The 22,765-nt window shown below is 42.0% G+C and overlaps 1 protein-coding gene across 9 annotated transcripts in view; it reads left to right on the top strand.

Annotated features, from left to right (window-relative positions):
* ttll7 (tubulin tyrosine ligase-like family, member 7) overlaps positions 1-22,765 on the top strand; it is a 114,804-nt gene that overhangs the window by 82,047 nt on the left and 9,992 nt on the right. For 2 of the 9 annotated variants that reach the window (XM_058072666.2, XM_078790330.1), the window contains exons 19-20: positions 3,639-3,799; positions 13,125-13,298. In XM_058072666.2, coding sequence (XP_057928649.2) covers positions 3,639-3,799; positions 13,125-13,298 — 335 coding nt within the window. Of the gene's footprint in view, positions 1-3,638; positions 3,800-13,124; positions 13,299-16,070; positions 21,823-22,765 lie in introns of all 9 variants that reach the window. The other 7 variants (XM_078790331.1, XM_078790328.1, XM_078790334.1 and 4 more) reach the window with 7 other exon arrangements.

Genomic DNA, 22,765 nt, shown 5'->3' with positions numbered 1-22,765 from the left:
GACGGGCTGCGACTCGGCAACAGCGAGAGGGTTGAACTGTGCCGTGGCGTGGCGTGACATGGCGAGGCGGAAGAGGGCGGCCACATCTCTTGGCGACGTGCCGCGCGCTGGCGACGCCGTCGCGTCGGGGGGTGTGCAGCGGGTACAGGGAACACCGATGCCATGGGCACTAGGGTGCTGTCCGGCCCCCACACCATGGTCTCCAGTTCCTCCGGTGTGTACCATGCACATTCCTGCTCCATCGCCTTGAAGAACTGCCAGGTCCATTCGTCGAGCTCCGCGAGATCGTCGTCGGGTTCGTCGAAGCCGGCAGGGCATGAGGGCGGGTGCACCTTAGCTTGGCGTGGAGGAGAGAACGAATGTGACGTCGCTCTTTGGCGCCGCGGCTTGCGTCGGCGTCACAGAGGGTTTGGAGTGTCGTCGGTGGGTCCGGGATACAGCCACGCCGTAGAGACGAACGTGTCGTCCGGACCGCGCACCAAGTCCTCCATCTCCTATGGCGGTATCGCGATCTCCTCGTCCTCCATGGCCTTGAGGAGCTGCCAGGTCCAAAAATCACTCTGCGCGAGGTCGTTGTCACTAGGTGGGATTATTCTGTCACGGTACGGCATGTCAATGTTGCGGTGCGACCCCAGGATGCAGAGAGCTGGACCAAATGCAGGTAAAACAATATTTATTCTCGCTATAATAGCAGCAGAAGAAAATGCAACTCAACTCGCTGACGGACAAACAACAATAATCCCACACAGGGAGAAGCACACACCTGAACTAAATAGACCAATACAAATTAGGGACAGGTGTGGATGAGTGAGGCAACCAAGGAAGACAGGGCAAAACAGGACGTTAAATACAAAATAAGAGTCCAGAAAGGAAACCAAACAAACTGTCACGAGGGAACCCACACAGGGCGTGACACTACTATCAACAACTGTCAGTCCTCTGCATCAATCTCCTGGTATGGCTGCTAATCCAAGTTCATCATTTTATGAGGCGAACAGATGATTAGAAAAGAGCAGCACAAACTGGGTCTAACAAGGACAGAAAAACGATGCACAACTGTGCAAGAAGAAACAAAGAAACAAACAAGAATTATTCCATATGATTGGTGTCGGAATCGGTCAATTTTACTCATGGATGATTGGTACCAAAATCGGCAACATAAATCCCATGTATTTACAAAGTCATAAACAGATTTTCCGTGCTTCAACTACAAAAATATTCTATTTATTGACTTGGAATCCTATATCGTGGAAATAAATTTATCGCTGGCAAGTCTGTAACCAATTAATTAAACCAGGGGTGATTGTAATCATGAAAGACCAAAAAATCCCTAGCAATAGCACAAACTGGGTCTAACAAGGACAGAAAAATGATGCACAACTGTGCAAGAAGACAAATATCTGAGAGTGTGTAGTTTAAGACAAAGACACCTCACAGGTCGTCACCTGGCAGCTGCACTATATAGTAGCCGTCAAACACCAGTGTCAGTATCAACAGTGAAGCGGCGACTTCAGGATGCTGGACTTCATAGCAGGACTGCCAAGAAAAAGCCATATCTCAGACTGGCCAAAAACATTTCCAAGTGATCCCAAAGTTTTCAGCGGTAGTGTACGTATATACTTACTTTCAGAGTATTTCAACTTTTAACATGATGTCTTATCAGTAAAAAAAAATTAAAATTAAATTTCATTGTTTGAGGGAAATGAGAACATATAGCTGATAGTATGACACTTTTATAAAATAAAATTAGAGTGTAAAATAGTGTGTGTGTGTGTTAAATAAATGTTCTGGCCCCCGCACAATTTTGTTAACTCAACGCGGCCCATGAGTCAAAAGGTTTGCCCACCCCTGGTATATCATCATTCATCACAGTTAACCAGTTCAAATGTTCAGTTACAAATGGAATATTTTAATTGAAAAACTTATGGCCTTGTAAATATACATTTTTAAAATGATTTCTTATTATTGGATCTCTAATTTACGGTGCGGTCAATTCAGAATGGCCAATGTGCGAGGATATTCAGCATCGCGCCGAAATCTATAACACGATTCTCCATGTGTTACATGAACACAATGTAACATCAAACCAGAAAAACTCAGACCAACATGAGGCTCATTACCATGCCATCAAGGAACCTGAAAGAGGATGTAAACAAAATAGAAGAGGGGGGGAGTTTTGAAATGGCATGCCCCTAATGATGCCATCTCTCAGCCACCCGCTGTGCTCGGCTTTGTTGTGGGCTGCGGTGGTGCTGATGTTTGATTTGGAGTGGAGCAGCCTAATGAGCAGCAGGCAGAGGTCAGGAATGAAGCGCCCACCGCTCTGCCATCTGATTACCATACCAAAACATGCCTATGTGTGTGTGTGTGTACTCATCTATCAGTTTGTCTGACAGCGTGTACGCATGTCTCGCTCGCCTCGCGTTGCTGAAGGCAAATCTTGGCTCGTCCCACCGCAAACACACACGCACGCCCGCACAATCTGACAGGCACGTCAGTAATGAGGAGCGAGGAATCAAAAGTCCAAAAAAGCCACAGCGCGGCTCTCTGATAGGAGGGTGGAAAAGAGGAAGGGAAAAGGTGACGAAAAAAGGAGGATAAGATGGAAGGTGTCCTCACATTCTGACACATTCTGTCCAAGATTGACGTGGTTACAGCAATTAGTCCGAGCCCTGGTACGCCTTCCCATCGTCTCTTCCACACACACACACACACACACACACACACACACACCAGACATATACTATGTGTGAACATAACATGCAGAGATATGCGAGATGGCTTATTAAACATGCGGCATATAGTTCAGGATGGAACATATGCATTAGTTCTTAGTCATTGCTAAGCTTATAAAATGATTAAAAACACCACAACTTCTACAACAAATGACAACACACATGTTTGCTAAATACAAGGATGAAGGATGAAGATGAAGTTCTTGAACCAGTCATGATGTGCTATATATATCACTATATTGACACTTACTATGGTACCCATTATGTCATTGGATGGTCATATCACCTCATACTTCGGTACGGGCCAAAAAAATAAAAAATAAAATAAATTAAAATAAAGGAATAAAAAAAATTCATTCATGAATGAAATGAAAATAAAATACATTAAAATTAATTAATAAAATAAAAAATATTAATTCATTCATGAATGAATATTTTTTTATTTATGATGATATGATATGACCATACAATGACATAATGGGTACCATAGTAATTGTCAATATACTATTGAAAGTTACTGTCAGTAACTGTAACTGTCAATATACTATGGTACCCATTATGTCATGTGTGGACATATCACCTGGTACTTTGGTTTGTGACAAAAAATATTAAATTAAATTAAAAAAAAAAAAAAAAAAAAAAACTCAAACTAATTAATTGCAACTTAAACTATATTAGGAAAGCAGGAAGTGAAAAAATGTAACAGTTACTGATTGTAAAAGTACCAGATGGAGGGGTGGGATTTAATAAGCTTTGCTTCTTCCTACTCCTTTTGGACATGTGGAACTGTGAACTGATTATGGGATGCACTCAATTGTAATCTGATGCATGTTCAAATGAAATAAAACCATTATCATTACCATTACTACGATTTTCTTCTGAGCCTTTTCCTTTCTTTTCTAGGTTTTGGACATTGTGAGGACCAATGTGCGCTCTGCACTGCAGCGGATCTGGAAGGAGCCCGATCTGGAAAGTCTTCACCTGTGCCGCCTCTTTAACCGCGTCTTCAACCGACTACTTTGGAGTCACGGCCAGGGACTGTGGAACTGTTTCTCCAACTCCAGGTAGGTTTGACCGTGCCTCAAAGTAAAAAAAAAAAAGTTGACATTGATTGTAGGGCTACAACTAATCAGTTATTCAGTTGATTAATTTTTAGATTAATCGATTAACAAAAAAAAATCAGTCGCTTTATTAAGAAATAAATTGGAAGTCACAAAGCAAATCAGTGCAGAAACACCAACAATCATGATGACTCTCTTCCCAAAATAGTCTATTTATTGAATAATCGATTAACCATCAATTAATCAATTAATTGGTGCCACCACAATTGATTAATTGTTGATCATCATTGCTTGACAATGGGTATGGATGCACCTGAAACCAAATTATTTATGAGTGATTTTCTTTAGGAAAGGGTAAAATGACAGCAATGGGAGCAAGGTGGTGTCGCAAACCTCATCAATACCGCCATTCCTACAACTGAATGAAATACAAACGCTAATGACCGACATCGGCTGGCAGAGGCTTCTCTGTAGCGGTTCTGAGTGAATATCGTTCTAGGATAAATACTTCGAATTTTGCACCATCCCTTCAGAATAGAGCTGTCCTACGAAGTCTTCCAGCATATGCTGATGAAGTTGGCTTGGATGACACATGTCAGGAAAATATGGTTTGTTACTGAAACATACGTATACAATGTTTAGTGTCCATTTTAGTAATAGTTATAAATAAGCACTAACATACATTTGTTTTGCTGTGATTCATGTCACACAGACTTGCTATGATTATCTGATCCAGGCTAGACGCCTTTTGTCCCTAGAACAAGTTCTTCACATGCTCTACTCTACATCCATGGGTGTGTGGGCATTTTAAGATAGCTTTAGCCTCTCCCCTCTCCCCATATGCATATTCTAAATAGCAACATATTTTTCCTGTAGAAGTTATAGACAGGTTGTATTGATCCGTCTACTTGAAATTAAATTGTGCCATTATTATTCTCAAAGAACTTTTCTTGTCTATTTTGAAGTCAGCAGAAAGTTTCCCCTTGACAAGAGGCGCAACGTCTAAAACTACCTTCACAGTCCATCTGTGATCGATTCAATGTTCTGAGAATACAGTGACTTGGGGAATGAAAATATTCACTGACAATGTTGTGGAATATCAGAAGAATGCACTCAGACACAGCGTCACGGTCAGAGGGAGGAGTAGTGATATTTTTTTCTCATTGATATAAGAGCTGACATTTATTAAAATATTCTCGAGCAGGATTGAATTGTTTGGTTAGCGGCCTGTCTAGCTTTGTGGTCTTTAAGTCTTGCTAATCCGCAGCACTGGGGTCATTCTAGCATACAGTTTCCCCCCACTGGGGGTCCCTCAACCCCCCAAAAAACAAAAATGTCCCTTATATCACCTGTATGAGAAAACTGTAACATACATACTTGATTGATGACATACACTACCGTTCAAAAGTTTGGGATCACTTTGAAATTTTGGGTTTTTTTCTTGGCAGTCCTGCTATAAAGTCCAGCATCCTGAAGTCGCCACTTCACTGTTGATACTGACACTGGTGTTTGACGGCTACTATTTAGTGCAGCTGCCAGGTGATGACCTGTGAGGTGTCTTTGTCTTAAACTACACACTCTCAGATATTTGTCTTCTTGCACAGTTGTGCATCGTTTTTCTGTCCTTGTTAGACTCAGTTTGTGCTATTGCTAAGGATTTTTTTTGTCTTCATGATTACAGTCACCCCTGGTTGAATTAATTGGTTACAGACCTGCCAGTGATAAATTTATTTCCACGATATAGGATTCCAAGTCAATAAGTGGAATATTTTTGTAGTTGGAGCACGGAAAATCTGTTTATGACTTTGTAAATACGAGGGATTTATGTTGCCGATTTTGGTACCAATCATCCATGAGTGAAATTGACCGATTCCGACACCGATCATATGGAATAATTCTTGTTTGTTTCTTTGTTTCTTCTTGCACAGTTGTGCATCGTTTTTCTGTCCTTGTTTGTGCTGCTCTCTGAAGGGAGTAGTAAACAGCATGGTAAGAGATTTTAGTTTTAGTTTAGATCTTTAGATGGCTTTTCTAATCATCTATTAGCCTTATAAAATGATGAACTTGGATTAGCAGCCATACCAGGAGATTGATGCAGAGGATTGACAGTTGTTGATAGTAGGCCTCTATGCAAAAATGTACATCCCTCTTTGAAAATCATATGATTAATTTGAATTGTTTGTGAAATGGAAAAAAAATTTGTGAAATGCATGAAAATGTGTTTTTCTTTGGAAAACAAAGAAATTTGCAAGTGATCCCAAACTTTTGCGCAGCAGTGTATATGATGAACGAAAAGAAAACTTCAGCTTTCGAACATCATTCATTGTACCCTGGACTGGGCTGCAGCCAATCACAGGGCACATACAGTAACCCCTTGTTTATCGTAGTTATTTGGTACCAGACCCGGCCTTGATAAGTGAATTCCCACAAAGTAGGCTTCCTTTTTTCATAAATTAGAGCTTAAAAAGCCTGTTTACGATTTTATGAATACAGTTTTTCACATGATAAGCCCGTTCTACGTGAAATAACATCTCATCATTCTCATAATATGATTGGTTTCTTTTTGTTGTGGCTTTAATAATAACTAATTGTAATTAGAGTTTCTATAAAGAGACAACCTACTTGTTTACGCATGGGGATGTAGATCCTTCTTTGAAAATCATCTGATTAATTTTAATTGTTTGTGAAATGCATGAAAATGTGTTTTTTGTTGGAAAACAAAGACATTTGCAAGTGATCCTAAACTTTTGAGCAGTAGTGTAGATACAATACAACATGGTTGTTTTCTTGAATTACTTGGTCTTACAGTAGCCACGTTTACATGGACCCAAATATTCCAATTCCATTCGGGTTATTTGCTCAAACTGAAAGAATGTAACCTTTGTATACACCTCATTTCGAAAGAAAATTGCCAATCCAAATGAATATATAATCAGATTCACAGGGGTGGAATATTCCTTTCCCCAATCCGATTGTGGTATCTTGTACCTGCTCAAATGGAAACTTGTTCTTTCAGCGCATGCTCAGCTGTGACGTAGGAGTCATCACTGGACTACAGCGGAAAATTCGTTTTTGATACAAACTTTAAAAGAACTGAAAGTTCAAGTTGCTGTTGTAAAAAAAGCATAGCAACTGTCCCAACAACCGTGGTAATCACACTCTCGTCCGCCATCTTCGATGAATCATGTTTACGTTGCCCCATTGACTATTCCGTTTGATTATAGCAGTGCAGGTAGACAGGAGATTGGAATATTCCTTTCCAGACGGTACGTCAAGATTACATTCGGAAAGAGCTAAATCTCCTCATGTAAACATGGCTAATGATGCCGACACATGAAGAAAGTGGGTATAAGCGGACAATCGCTAGCCACGTTTACATGAGGAGTTCTTCTCTTTTAGAATGGAATCTTTCCGAATGACCTTTCCGAAAGCAGTGGTATACATGGAAAGGAATATTCCAATCGCGTGTCTCCATGCGCCGCTATAATCAACCAGAATAGTCAATGGGGCATGCCCAGTAAAACGTAAACATCAACATCACGTGATACCGACTTCGAGTTTTTCTTTCACTTGTTGGAATAACTAGGTATTGCCATTTTTTCGTTCATTCAGTCTTGAAATTTAGTTTGAATCAAAAACAAACTTTACGCAGCAGTCCAGTGCAGATTGCTCATCTCCATTTTTTTTAAATCGAAGAATGTCTCGAGCTGCGTGTTACGTCATATCTCAGCATTCGCTGAAAGAACGCGCAGCAACTTTCCGTTTGAGCGGGTACAAGATACCTCAATCGGATTGGGGAAAGGAATATTCCACCCCTGTGCATCCGATTATACAGTGAAGAAAATAAGTATTTGAACACCCTGCTATTTTGCTATTTCTCCCACTTAGAAATCATGGAGGGGTCTGAAATTTTCATCGTAGGTGCATGTCCACTGTGAGAGAGATAAACTAAAAAGAAAAATCCAGAAATCACAATGCATGATTTTTTAACAATTTATTTGTGTGATACAGCTGCTAATAAGTATTTGAACACCTGAGAAAATGAATGTTAATATTTGGTACAGTAGCCTTTGTTTGCTATTACAGAGGTCAAACGTTTCCTGTAGTTTTTCACCAGGTTTGCACACACTGCAGGAGGGATCTTGGCCCACTCCTCCACACAGATCTTCTCTAGATCAGTCAGGTTTCTGGGCTGTCGCTGAGAAACACGGAGTTTGAGCTCCCTCCAAAGATTTTCGATTGGGTTCAGGTCTGGAGACTGGCTGGGCCATGCTAGAACCTTGATATGCTTCTTACGGAGCCACTCCTTGGTTTTCCTGGCTGTGTGCTTCGGGTCGTTGTCGTGTTGGAAGACCCAGCCACGACCCATCTTCAATGCTCTGACAGAGGGAAGGAGGTTGTTCCCCAAAATCTCACAATACACGGCCCCAGTCATCCTCTCTTTAATGCAGTGCACTCGTCCTGTCCCATGTGCAGAAAAACACCCCCAAAGCATGATGCTACCACCCCCATGCTTCACAGTAGGGATGGTGTTCTTCGGATTGTACTCTTCATTCTTCTTCCTCCAAACACGCTTATTGGAATTATGACCAAAAAGTTCTATTTTGGTCTCATCTGACCATAAAACTTTCTCCCATGACTCCTCTGTATCATCCAAATGGTCATATGCAAACTTAAGACGGGCCTTGACATGTGCTGGTTTAAGCAGGGGAACCTTTCGTGCCATGCATGATTTCACATCATGACGTCTTAGTGTATTACCTACAGTAACCTTGGAAACGGTGGTCCCAGCTCTTTTCAGGTCATTGACCAAGTCCTGTCATGTAGTTCTGGGCTGATTCCTCACCTTTCTTAGAATCATTGAGACCCCACGAGGTGATATCTTGCATGGGGCTCCACTCCGATTGAGATTGACCGTCATGTTTAGCTTCTTCCATTTTCTAATGATAGCTCCAACAGTGGACCTTTTTTCACCAAGCTGCTTGGTAATTGCTCCGTAGCCCTTTCCAGCCTTGTGGAGGTGTACAATTTTGTCTCTGGTGTCTTTGGACAGCTCTTTGGTCTTCGCCATGTTACAAGTTAAAGTCTTACTGATTGTATGGGGTGGACAGGTGTCTTTATGCAGCTAACGACCTCAAACAGGTGCATCTGATTCAGGATGATACATGGAGTGCAGGTGGACTTCTAATGGGCAGACTAACAGGTCTTTCAGGGTCAGAATTCTAGATGATACACAGGTGTTCAAATACTTATTTGCAGCTGTATCACACAAATAAATTGTTAAAAAATCATGCATTGTGATTTCTGGATTTTTCTTTTTAGTTTATCTCTCTCACAGTGGACATGCACCTACGATGAAAATTTCAGACCCCTCCATGATTTCTAAGTGGGAGAAATAGCAAAATAGCAGGGTGTTCAAATACTTATTTTCTTCACTGTATATTCATACACTTTTCTTTCAGAATGAGGAGCAAATAACCCGAATGGAATTGGAATGTTTGGGTCCATGTAAACGTGGCTACAGACTACCTTTCTTCTGAACAGTCCAGTTGTGACGTATTCAGTGCCCCGAGAGTACAATGTCCGCAGGCCCCTGTGATCTATTCATAATTTTTCCACTTTTATTGACACTAGTGACACTTTGACATGTTTGAGGAAGCAAATGGCAAAACGTGACTGACAAAACCAATCCGACCCCACTTGCACTCTCCTGAAACTGTGTGGCGACGCAGTGCAAATTAAGGTCAGCAATCGGGGGGGCTGTCTCGGGACACATTCACAGGTGAAAGCAATAGAGACCAACACTGAGACGTAAAAGTGATTGACGGCCTTTTACTGCCTCTGCTCGAGCTTGTTATGGGAAACTGTGAAGGCTTCTGAAATGTATTTCCTAAAGCTTATTCTTATCATACTTTGTTGATGTGACAAAGCGTGGTAGAAGTCACTGCAAGGACTGCAGGTTCACGTCCTTTCCAATGTGAAATCAGAAAACAAAGATGGTATACAATAATAATCATACAATAAGTTAGTCAACACAAAAGCAGTTTGATATCGCATTCCTAAACAAACCCGTCTGCTGCTCGAGCTGTTTCTCGTTGCTTTTCAGACGACCTCATATTTTTAGCGTTTGTTGGTTGACAAAGTGTGTTTCTGTTGGATCCTTCTGTTGTCACTGTTTTGTGGTTGGTCATCAGAAATTCATGTAAAGATGACTGAGGGTGTTATTTCATGGTTAGTAATGCTAAAAAACGCTAAAAATGCTAAGAAAACCTATACTGTTACTACAAATGTATTCCATTTAGATAAGAAATCCTACTTCATGGAAATTCACTTATCACAGTCAGGTCTGGAATCAATTAACCGTGATAAACGAGGGATTACTCTCTTTGGGTTTAGTGCTGTTGGATAGGAACCAGATTGAAGTGTCAGTGTCAGTAAGTGTCAGTATCTTCCAGTTTAGCGCAGTTGACATTTTGGGGGGTTTTGGGGGGTTTAACGCCCACAGGTTTTTATTGAGACCCCTTTTCAAGTGTTTTTTCAGGTGCAAAGTTGGCACCAGGCTGCACGGTGGTCGAGTGGTTGGTGCGCAGACCTCACAGCTAGGAGACCTGCGTTCGATCCCGCCCTTGACCATCTCTTTGTGGAGTTTGCATGTTCTCCCCGTGCATGCGTGGGTTTTCTCCGGGTATTCCGGTTTCCTCCCAAATTCCAAAAACATGCTAGGTTAATTGGCGACTCCAAATTGTCCATAGATATGAATGTGAGTGTGAATGGTTGTTTGTCTATATGTCCCCTGTAATTGGCTGGCCACCAGTCCAGGATGTACCCCGCCTCTCGCCCCAAGACATTGCCCTAAGACAGCTGGGATAGGCTCCAGCACCCCCGCGATCCTTGTGAGGATAAGCAGTAGAAAATGAATGAATGAATCTGAGCCAAAGGACAAAGCTCCCAATTTACCCGTCAATCTATGTTCTTACCCTCAACTATGGTCATGAGCTTTGCGTAGTGGCCGAAAGGACAAGATGGCGGGTATAAGCAAGTTTAAAATTAGTTTATTCTGCAGGGTGGCTGGTCTCTGCCTTACAGATAAGGTGAGAAGTTCTGTCATCTGAGAGAAACTCAGATTAGAACTTCTGCATTGAGAGGAACCAGATGAGGTGGCTCGGGCATCTGGACAGGATGCCTCCCAGATGGCTCCACGGGGAGGTGTTCAGGGCACATCCGAATGGTAGGAGACCTGGAGGATGACCCAGAACACGTCAGGATCCACCGGGAGGAGCTGGACAAAGTCTTGGCTTTCCTTCTGCCCCTGCGACCCAACCTCGGATAAGCGGATGGATCAGGGACATCTTGAATTGTCCTCCTTAAATGGGATGGCAGCGGCAAATTACGAGAGTTTCCCAGCAAAAAGGGGAGACTTGACAGTTATTTTCAACTCCCAGGTTACTTTTTTGACACTCACAATGTCAGAAGAGCAGTCAAGGTTGCTGAAGCTGAAGCTGAAGTCGTTCAAAGTGAGACATCACAAAAACGGGCAGAGAAAGCGTGGACGGCTCAGCGGCCTACAAGGATTAGCTTAGCTTCTCATGCTACCACTAACAGCTGCACCTCATGGAGCGTTTTTGTGATCACAGCATGACCTGCTTAATCCAGCTAGCTTGCATCCATATTGTCCATGCAGGACCTCCCAACAGCGTGTCATGGCCCAAACATGGATAGACTCCCGGGGGCGGGGGGCGGCTACAGTAAAGAAGAGCAGCACAAATCCATGTGTAACCCCTCTGACCCGCTCCTCTCTGGTGTTTGATACTTTATCTTAGGGACTTAGCAACAATCAAACAGCCCAGCTGCATTGTGGCCAATGCATTCAACAGGCTTTGGAAATGTTTAAGAAGGAGGGGATGGAAGAGTTTTGAAACCTTTCAGACGAGGCAGCGCCCACCCCCCAAGGAGTGCAAGAGGGTAGACATCAAACGCATCACCCAGGGTTGTGCGGCTCTTTTGTTGAAGCTCTCGCTCAGTCAGCGGTATGTCTGGGCTTTAAAGGGGGTTAACTGTACTCGGATTTGGTTCACCCTTCCTTTTTGTGCATCTGTCCGTCTGTGTGACGGAAGGGATGTGTGATTTCGAACTCAAAAGTGTAACATTCTGGGATTTGTTTTTGGGCGAAATCGGCAAAAAAAAAGTCGCACCCAAAATAAATGAAAGCTGTCCTTGATCTGTTTGTAGTAGATGCATGACTTTGGCCTCTTTTGGAAGGTGAATTTAATCCCCGAAAGACAGAAACTGAATTGGAAAATGAGAAAGGATTTTAAAAATTATTTTAAAAGAAATTGTATATCTTTTTACATTATATTTATAATTGTATACATTATTATTTTATTATTTTATAATTTATACATGTATAAATTAATTTCATAAAATTACTAAAAAATAGATTTACAAATACATTATATATTATTTTAAAAAAATTACTTTATTTATTTACCCTAGGCCTGTACCCTTTTTTCCAAAAATCCATATTTCTATATCGTCCAACTCAAAAGTTCTCAAAAGTTACAACATTATTCGGTGTTTTGTTTACTTCCATTTTTTAAAATTATTATGATTATTATTTTATTATGATTATATATTATTATCATTCATTCATTCATTAATTCATTCATTTTCTACCGCTTTTTCCTCACGAGGGTCGCGGGGGGTGCTGGAGCCTATCCCAGCTGTCTTTGGGCGAGAGGCGGGGTACACCCTGAACTGGTCGCCAGCCAATCACAGGGCATATATTATTATCATATATTATCATTGTTGTTATTGTTATTTGTTATTGTATATTATTATTATCATCATTTATTATTATTATTGTAATATCACAGGTTTTTGTTTCTTCTTGGAATACAACATTTTCCTTTCATACTACGACTGAAAAAAACCCAACAAAAAAAACAGCCGCAGGCCGTAAATGGCTCCCTGAATGCACTTTGGACACCCCTGAACTAGGGTATAATTCAGTCTTTGTAAAATCCACATATTCAATAAATAAACTGATACGGCCTGACGTCTTGGGCCAGCTGAGAGGCCAATTACACCGACAGGAAATTGAGGGATTGAATTGGGTTCTTCTGGGAAGAATTTATTATTATTAGGTTATTATTGAGGAATTACATATGTGAGGTCACTGATGAACACTGTCTCCACTCCAGTTCATGTCAAAGTGTTTGAACGCATCCATGCAGGGCCTTCCTCGTCTCCATACTAATAATTAATATGTCTAAAATGTGACCTGAACCGCAAACTAAACTGTTTGTTTATCTCCGCTGCCCTCCTCTAGTTCATCATGGGAGAGCATCTTCAGTAAGAGCAGTGAGGTGGTTTCGCCTCAGGAACTGCAATGCTGCCGCAGGCTGGTGCAGCTGTGTCGAGACTGTTTATTGGTCGTCTACAAGTTTGTCTCCGAGTCCCGGGGCTCTTTGACTGGGCTCAGCCCGGAATGGGACGACACCAGGTGAGGACAAAATAACATCCCTGTGAAGTTTCCCTTGTCCTGTGAAGCTTATTTTTGTAAACGCACTTCCCCATCTGGGTGGCCGGGTAAGATTGAAGGATACATTCGAAAGGATTTAAGAAGTCTAATCTACTAGTTGCTCTCAGGTTGCACAAATCCTGGCACGAGATATTGAGCTTTACCTCCGGGAAGACCGTTACTAGTCTAAACTCTTGAAAAGTTCACCTAGAATAAAGCTTATAAAGGAACTTCGATGATTTATCGTCACCATGTGAAAAAGTGTTTGCCCACATCCAAAATGTTTCAGATCAAACAAAATGAAATATTTAATAACACTAAACAGATTTTAAATGAAACTTTTTATTGCATGCTAGCTGTTTTTCCTTCTTTAGAATGCACAGAGAAAGTAAAGATATGTGGTCATGATTCACAAAAGGATTGTGGATGATGTGCAAAATTCCACAAAATAGTGCACTAATTGAAATATTTAATAACACTAAACAGATTTTAAATGAAACTTTTTATTATTAAGGGAGAAAAATTCCAAACCTAGATGACCCTGCATGAAAAAGTGATTGTCCCCCTACGTAATAGCTAGTTTGGCCACACTTTGCAGAAGCAACTGCAATCAAGGATTTGCAATAACTTGCAATGAGTCTCTTGTCATGTAAACTCAAACATTTTTGCCGTGTTTTGGGTTTTATTTTTAGGGTGTGTCCTGTAGCTCCCACATGCTAGCTGTTTTTCCTTCTTTAGAATGCACAGAGAAAGTAAAGATATGTGGTCATGATTCATAAAAGTATTGTAGATGATGTGCAAAATTCCAAAACATAGTGCACTTTTCCTTGAAAGCATTCATTATTCAGATTACACTAACCGGGTTGAAACCCCTTTGATCAGGCGCTGAAATATCACATGAAATGCAGGGAATACATGAACAAATATCCAAACGTGGTCAAGAAAATGTTGAACAATTTAATTTCCCAGGAAACACTTGTCACATCTCCTTCAAAGCGCTCCAAGCCATCATCTCCATCACAAAACCCAATAAGGATTTAATAAAGGCCACCAAAAATCATCCTCTTTCAGCTCCAGCCCTGCAGGAAGCAGGCGCTCAGATTTAGTGAGTGAACTTTTAAAGTGCACATGCTTTGGGCCAGCACACAGGAGAGAGCATGGAGTAGGGGGGTGGGGGTTGGGCGAGTCTGCCGTTAATAGGAAAAAATGGTCCACAGATTAGTGCTCAGGTTAGCTGGGGGGGCCCCCCTGAGGCCTGCTTAATTCAATTAGAGCCCAGATGAGCCTGTGCAGCAAATGACCTTATGAGCGAGAGATAGAGAGAGAGAGAGAGCTCCTCTTTTCCCGGGGCCTCATTTTACATGATTCATAACTCTCACGCATATTTTAACAGGCTATCACTTAGCACCCACAGTGTAAAAACCCAAGAAGTGTGTGGGCTTTGTGTTCTGTAACGGACACCAGTTCGTGTGGATAGTACGTTGAGTAAAACTCACTCCCCCGCTTTTAGCTGACTGGTTAGCGTGGTCGACTCTCGTTTGGTTACGATGTGTGGGGAGGATTTGACCCTGCCATAATTCCTGGTGTTTGTTATATTTGAATGATATCTGACTGAAAAACAGTCTGACTCACGGTGTCATTTTACAAACAAACTCATCACACAGCATCTTGACAATCAAAGTGTATACCTCAGAAATATAGAAACATGTACAAATATGATTTGTACATGTTTCGTTCAAACCATTTAATTGGAGGACAAGCAGCATAGAAAATGGTGGATGGTGCTGCAATGCTGCTTTGGTCCACCAGAGAGAGCCAGAGGACCCGGAGGCCAGAGGGAGGCTGACGTCATTATAGCGCCACAATGAATGCATTGCTCATACGCTATGTATTATAATAATAATAATAATACATTTTATTTGTATAGCGCTTTTCAAAAATACTCAAAGACGCTTTACAGAAAAATGGAGTTGAATAAAAGCAATAAACAGAATAAAAGATACAATAAAATACAACATTCATTCGTATATACACAGCAAAAACATGGGTAAAAGTGGGGCACAGCAGTCAGGTATAAAACATTAGACATTAAAAACAGATTTAAAGAGGTGGGTTTTTAGTTGTTTTTTGAAACTGGGAAAGGCAAGCACGGAATCAATGGGGCATCTTTAGAGGGTGGGGGCACCGATGGAGAAGGCTCTATGGGAAAACCAAGCGTGTTTTTGCATTTCCAACTCATATTTGTAGATGCTTGTATATTTGAGCCATACATATTGAGTGTTAAGTTGCTGTCTGATGAATTTAGTGTTAGTAAAGCATTCTTAGAAAAATGACACTGTGGGTTGGACTGCTGTCACACCGTCAGCTTGTGATTGGCTCCTGCCAAAAAAAAGGCTACCATTTCCTCACTGACTCGTGAGCGGCTCAGTATTTAAACAATTGTCACAAATTTGTGGCTGCATATGGCGCATTGCGGCAGGGTTCAAAGTTTCACAAGAAAGTACGGTACTTCCTTCAACAACCAACAATCCACCCAGAACTCGGTTCACAGGACAAAAGGGGGGGGGGGGGGTGCTGATGGGGATGTCATACAAATTCATGTAAAAAAATCCCAACTGTCCCTTTAAGAAGTAAATGTAACGCATGATAAAAGTCCATGTTTGTGTAACAAGTGTAGTAACCTTGAGAGTCTATTCAAGCATGCACGTGCCTGTCTCTCCTTATTTCTTCTGTGTTTGTATATGTGAAAAAAAGCGTACCATTTGCTGCTGGACCAGCCTCTACCCATGGCTCCACCCCTGCTGCTGTCGCTGCCGCTTCCTCTTCCTCCGCCTCTTCGCCCCCCGATTCAGGTCTTTGCTTGGTTTAGTTGTGCTAAACCCCAACCCCCCCCATCTTTCAGCAACTGTCCCTAACTCACTGCCTTCTGCTTGCCCACTGCCTTAGAACAGTCGAGCATGCTCTCCTCTCCTTCCTCTCATGTGCAATCAAATGAGGGCCCATTCTGGATGAAATCAATTCCAAATTGTGTTTGTAAGTCTTTTGAAGGGAAGGAGAGACTGTTTGGAGTTTATCGATGCTGCAACCTTTCGGCCTGGCTTGCTGTGCGTCACCCTGCTGCCACATGGCTAAAACTCAGCTTTTCACTCAATGCTTCTTTGCCTGAGTGCACTTTCTATTAAAAAAGGGCCTACTTGCACATCAATAGTATTAATAAAGAGTATTTGTGTCACATGGCGGAACTCTAGCTAGTTCTCCCAAGCATGAACTCTTCCAGGCACATTCTGTCCTAACTCTGTATGGACGGCGTGTTCCCATCAAGTCTGCCTGTTTAGAGATGCTTCTTTTACAAAACCTGGAGGAAAAACGGTGAAGCGGCTGGGATGAGAATCAGCACCTCCAAATCCGAGTCCATTGTTCATACCCAGAGAATGGTGGGGTGCCCCAAGTGGACTCGGCATCAATCCATTGTGGTGAAGAGGGAGCAAGTCGACAGGCAAATCTCTCCATTTACCTGTCGATCTCCCTTCCTACCCTCATCAATGGTCATGCGTTTTGGGTAGATGGTGGGTACAAGCTGCTGAATGTTCTGAATGCTCTGCCTTAGAGATAAGGTGAGAAGCACTGTTATCCAGGAGAACCTCTGCTAAGGAGCCAGAGGAGGTGGCTCGGCCATCTGATCGGGATGCCTCCCGGATGCCTCCCTGGGCCGGTGTTTAGGGCACGTCCGACTGGTAAGACCCAGGACACACTGGAGAAATAATGTCTTTGATTGACCTGGGAATGCCCGAGAGATGGCCGAATTAGCCGGGGAGAGGGAAGTCTTGGCTTCCCTGCTTAGACTGCTGTCCCCACGTAAGCGGAAGACAATGGATGGATTGAGGGGGGGACCCAGTGTGAGAGAAAACAGGCAAACAATGGGTCAGAGTAAAACAGGCATATTTGTTTACATTGAACCCAATAGAGTTGGTCCCCTGAGGTCTATAATGGCTTCAACTCTGCTCAGAATGATTGTTACAGGAATTTTTGTCCTTACTGTAGTCAGAGGTGAGTGATGACAAAGCGATGGCCGAGTTCATCCCAAAGATGATTGATGGGGTTCTTGGACACCGGACTCATCCAAATGTGCCTGTATGGAACCACAGCACTACAACACTACAACACTACAACAGAAAGGTCCCTTCACCAAACTGTTGGACGTGTCCAAAATAGAAAATTAAGAATATTGGGTGGATTTTACACTAAATGATGTATAACAAAATCTCAGTTATTGAATCTACCAATGCGATCGAAGCGTAAATTTATATTATAAAATGCAATTAATAAAAACAAAAGCACCAGCTCTCATTCAAGTAAAATGGAGTCTAATCCAATGATACAGTCCTTTACAGTGGAGATATGCCAGCCATGAACGAATCATTCCAATGGTTGTTTTGTTTTACTGCAAGGGGACTCACAACTACTTATCTCTGATAACTCATTTACTTTGTTACACATGCTACCTTAATTAAAAAAATAAACAGTTAATTGTGTAACTGCATTTGTATCAGATGAAATCAACTCTCCTGTGCCCCTCCTGCCTGAGATTCATCACAGACTCAACAAAACAAACTATTCACTGGGCTGGCGAATATCATTGACCAACGAGTTCAGGAAGACTCACGGGTGTTCGACAAAGACCGGATTGTCACTGACTCACGGGTTGACACAGACTAAAATTGGGCCGGCTAAGGTAAAGACTCGGGTTTCACAGACACATGGGTAATAGATAAAGACTCGGGTTTCACTGACTCATGGGTAATAGATAAAGTCTCTGGTTTCACTGACTCATGAGTAATAGATAAAGACTCGGGTTTCACTGACTCATGGGTAATAGATAAAGACTCGGTTTCACTGACTCATGGGTAATAGATCAAGACTCCGGTTTCATGGACTCATGGACTCCCAGCTAACACTCGAGTTTAACTGAGTCCCGGGTGACCAGTGATTCAAGTACCCGATTCACTTCGGCGAGTGACTTCACTCTCATAAACCACTCTGTGTAATTAGAAATCAGAGACAAGGAAAATGCGTTTAACATTTACAAATCATCTCTGGTGCATGCACCGCCACCCCGCCAACCCCCCACTCACTCCCACCCCCACACAAACAGGCCCCAAGAGCTTGGGCATTCATCCAAAGGCTTTTGCCATTGGGGTGTGTAGGTTCTCTGCTGTTGCCCACACCTGCCACCTTGTTTCAAGCATCACTCCCCCACGGAGTACCCTAACTGGGTGTGTCAACAGGCATGCGAGTTCTTCAGTCTGTGTGGGCGGATGAGAAGAAGTGGCCAAATGGATCCACTAATGACTTCCTTGTTAAGCCTGAAATGAAGTGTCTCCATCCTCAAGACAATTTTCACCATGATGACAAGAAGTTTCAGATTCTGTCAGCTTTCATCGGACTGAGAAGTAATTAGGGTTAATTGGGGTGTCGAGTCCAGTATCGGTCGCAGATAACCTTGAAGGCGCTTTGTACTTGTCGGTCTGTGATTGCGTCAGCTTTTGTAGCACCTCCCTTCCCCCCGCATCCCTCATGACGACAAGTCTCTTTGTCCGACCTGCCCATCCAGCATGGCGGTGGCATAGAAAGCCCGACTGCTGTTAGTGTGTAAACATGGAGGTAAGCAATGGTGATTTGGGTTTCAAAGCAGAAGGTTCAACCTCCCACTCAAGATCTTCTTCGTGATCAAAGTGATGGCTAACATTGAATATGACGAATGAGGTTTCCAATTAAATGTAGCCGGCAGTAACAGAGGAAGATGTTCACTACTACCACTGCTGTGATTCTTTCCGTCTATTGAATACACGTATACACTTGTTTCTGTCTAGGTACGCATTTTACTCATTTCAGTTTCAGTTCAGTCGGCCTGGGTTGACGTGTACCTCCAAAAAGATGTTTCCGGGGTGAAATGAGGTGCGTGCTTCCGCACTTACAGTATACTCTTTTTTTGAGGGGGGGGGGCAAGCTCGGAAGCTTTATCTGTATGGTGTCTAGGGGCCACCCCCAATCACCTCAGCTCATCCCGTGCCACTGCAGTACGGGAGGAATCACCAGTCAACCACAGGGAGACACACTCGTCAAAAAATTTTTTTTCCTGTATTTTCGCCGATATTATTAAATTTTGTATTAATATGTTTGGCTTTCTGAAACAAATTGATGAATTTGACATTATTTTTGATGGGAAAAATGTATTCGCTTAGTGTCCATTTTGGCTAGAGTCAGACTTTGAATCATCCTAACCAATTGGTATGGTTATTATTATTATTATTATTTATTCTAGACATTATTATTATTCACCATTTTCAGTCTAATAACTCACACACACTCACATAGCCCAATCAAGAGTTGTGTAACACTTACACTACCGCTCAAAAGTTTAGGATCACTTGCAAATGTCTTTGTTTTCCAAAGAAAAACACATTTTCAAAAACATTTTTTCCATTTCACAAACAATGAAAATTAATCAGATGAAGAAGGATGTACAAGTTCCAAGTTCATCATTTTATAAGGCTAATAGAAGATTAGAAAAGCCATCTAAAAATCGTAACTAAAACTAAAATCTCTTACCATGCTGTTAACTACTCCCTTCAGAGAGCAGCACAAACTGGGTCTAACAAGGACAGAAAAACGCTGCACAACTGTGCAAGAAGACAAATATCTGAGAGTGTGTAGTTTAAGACAAAGACGCCTCACAGGTGGTCACCTGGCAGCTGCACTAAATAGTAGCCGTCAAACACCAGTGTCAGTATCAATAGTGAAGCGACGACTTCAGGATGCTGGACTGCCAAGAAAAAGCCATACCTCAGACTGGTCCAAAAACATTTCCAAGTGATCCCAAACTTTTGAGCAGTAGTGTATATTCCCGCAGTTATTCAATTGCCAGATTTCAATACCAGCGCATTCAATAGCAGCCATTTTCCCAAAGACTACTAGTAGATGATTTTAGCTGAGCAGCGGTAAAATAAAGGTACGTTTTCAAGAAACCAGGAAAACCAGCAACAATTATACCAACATAAACTAGGCAAACAAGGGGTTGTTTTACATCAAAATAATTTATTTATGAATTTACAATTTTTGGGCTGCATGGCGGACGAGTGGTTAGTGGCCAGGCCTCACAGCTAGGAGACCGGGGTTGAATTCTACCCTCGGAGTGGAGTTTGCATGCGCGGGTTTCCTCCGGGTACTTAGTTTTTTCCCCACATTCCAAAAACATGCTAGGTTAATTAGCGACTCCAAATTGTCCATAGGTATGAATGTGAGTGTGAATGGTTGTTTGTCTATATGTGCCCTGTGATTGGCTGGCCACCAGTCCAGGGTGGACCCCGCCTCTTGCCCGAAGACAGCTGGGATAGGCTCCAGCACCCCCCTGCCACCCTCGTGAGCGGTAAGCGGTAGAAAATGAATGAATGTACAATTTTTTATATTTTCGACTGAACTATGCATGAGTTAAAATTCCCCTACCATGCGTAAGATTCCACACCACACTCTCCCACTTCCTGCCACCTAGTGGCCATTTGTATTGCTTAAAATTGCTTTGAAGCCAAATGTGTTAGTGAAGTATCACCTGTTTTAGCCTCATAAGCAAAAACCATAAAAGACGTATTAATATGTTGTCAGAATCTGGTGTTCGGGTTGAGTATTGGGTATTGAACGAGTTAATGAGATTCCGTGCATCCCTAGTTTGATCACCGGACAGTGATGCAATATGGTGCCGAGCAGGCATAAAAAGTTATAATAAACAGCAAAACTGTAATTCTACGTATACGTTCGATCTACATAAGCTGAAGTGAGATGTTGGTGGAGTTCATGACAGCAGAGGGAGCGCCACACCGATTCCTACGGCCCACTTGAAGCCTTTTCAAGGACACTCGTCGGACGGAGTGAAGTTAATTTGAATCCATCCTAACTCTCCTGGGCGCGGGGGTTGCAGCGAACGCCCTCAGCGACACGCTTTCTATTCTTGCCGGTCGACATTAGAAGACACCGGCCTAGCAAATTTGTCCGAAAGCTATTTGCTGAGGAAAGAGAGCCGTCACTGTGTAATCCTCAGCGCCCGCTTCTCCCTCTTTCATTAGACTGACGGAAACGTCTCCTCAGGAACTTATTTCTCCTGACTGTTTGTTTAACTAAAAGAAAGCCGCACTTAAAGTAAAGATCTCCGATTGTGGAGATTTCTGATATGTCGCAGATCTCAAATGTGAGCAATTCTTCCAAAATGATCGTTTGGAAGAAATATTCCTCACGGTCAAGGTTGCCCGGATTGAATCATCTCATCTGACATTGCTTTGACAACCATATCTGACTCATTTCCTGTCAGATGAGCGGCATTTCAAGCTGACGCTGGTTTCATTCTCAGGTACTGGAACGCTGTTAGCAGGAGCTGCCTCACTGCTCTGTCTCGGTGGAAGGTGTCATAGGAAGGTCTTAGAGAGGTACTGACGTCGGTGCCGCCGCCGAATGATAGGTGAGGATTTCTCGATCATGTTAAGGTCTTAGTATTATAAACATCGGACATACAGTACTTCTTTCTAGAGTAGAATAATAATAGAGTAGACGAATAATACATTACACGGCCATAACAGTAGAGTTGATACCGTAAATGCTCCAATTATTATCCTCTAGTCCATGCAATATTGCCATTCGGTTATCGTTCCCTCGCTATATTGTGGTTTCTAATAAATGAATTAATGAGTAAATTATGGCTGTGCCGTGGTAGACTATGGCCTATTTGTCAAAACACTGAAATACAAGTGATATGTAGTATTCTGGTCACTAGGCGTCAGTAATGTAAACACTGCATGAAGTCATGTCGTCAGCCATGCATGTGTGGAAAAAAAATTCTTCCCATCTCGTTTGGAAGTGGTACATTTTTGCATTTTTAAGTTTATATTGCCAGCTTGTCAGCTTGTGACCATCTGAAATCCCGTTAAAAACCTAATTTTGGTTAGTAAATCCGAGATTTGCTCGAGAACGAGATCCGCACAGCAACGAAGGTTAAAAACGGTATGGTAAAGTCTACTTTAGGCCAGGCTCAAAAAAGGAGAAAAAACTTGCACTCTAACAAGAAAAAGACGTAATCTTATGAGAATAATCTCATTAGAAAAAAGAACATTGTATCATTTTAGTATTATTAAGAAAGAATATTTAAGTTGTAATATAAGTTGTAATACTGTATAATTAAAAAACAAAATGATGAATAATGTAATTTTTGGAAAATTTGGGTTGTGAAAGAGGAAAATAAAGTCAAAATGCTATGGGAATAACGTCATAATTCTGAAACAAAAATTGAAAAAAACCAGTACTTTTACAAGAAAGTCCAAATACTACGAAAAAACATTGGATTCTATTGAGAAAGTCATAATTTTACATAAATAATCTTGTAATATGCGGAAAAATAATGTAATTCT

The sequence above is a fragment of the Doryrhamphus excisus genome, linkage group LG4 (genome assembly GCF_037039965.1).
Source record: "Doryrhamphus excisus strain RoL-2023G ecotype Guam linkage group LG4, RoL_Dexc_Guam_v1.1, whole genome shotgun sequence".
NCBI classification, from domain to species: Eukaryota; Metazoa; Chordata; class Actinopteri; order Syngnathiformes; family Syngnathidae; genus Doryrhamphus; species Doryrhamphus excisus.
This window is presented reverse-complemented; position numbering and strand designations above follow the sequence as displayed.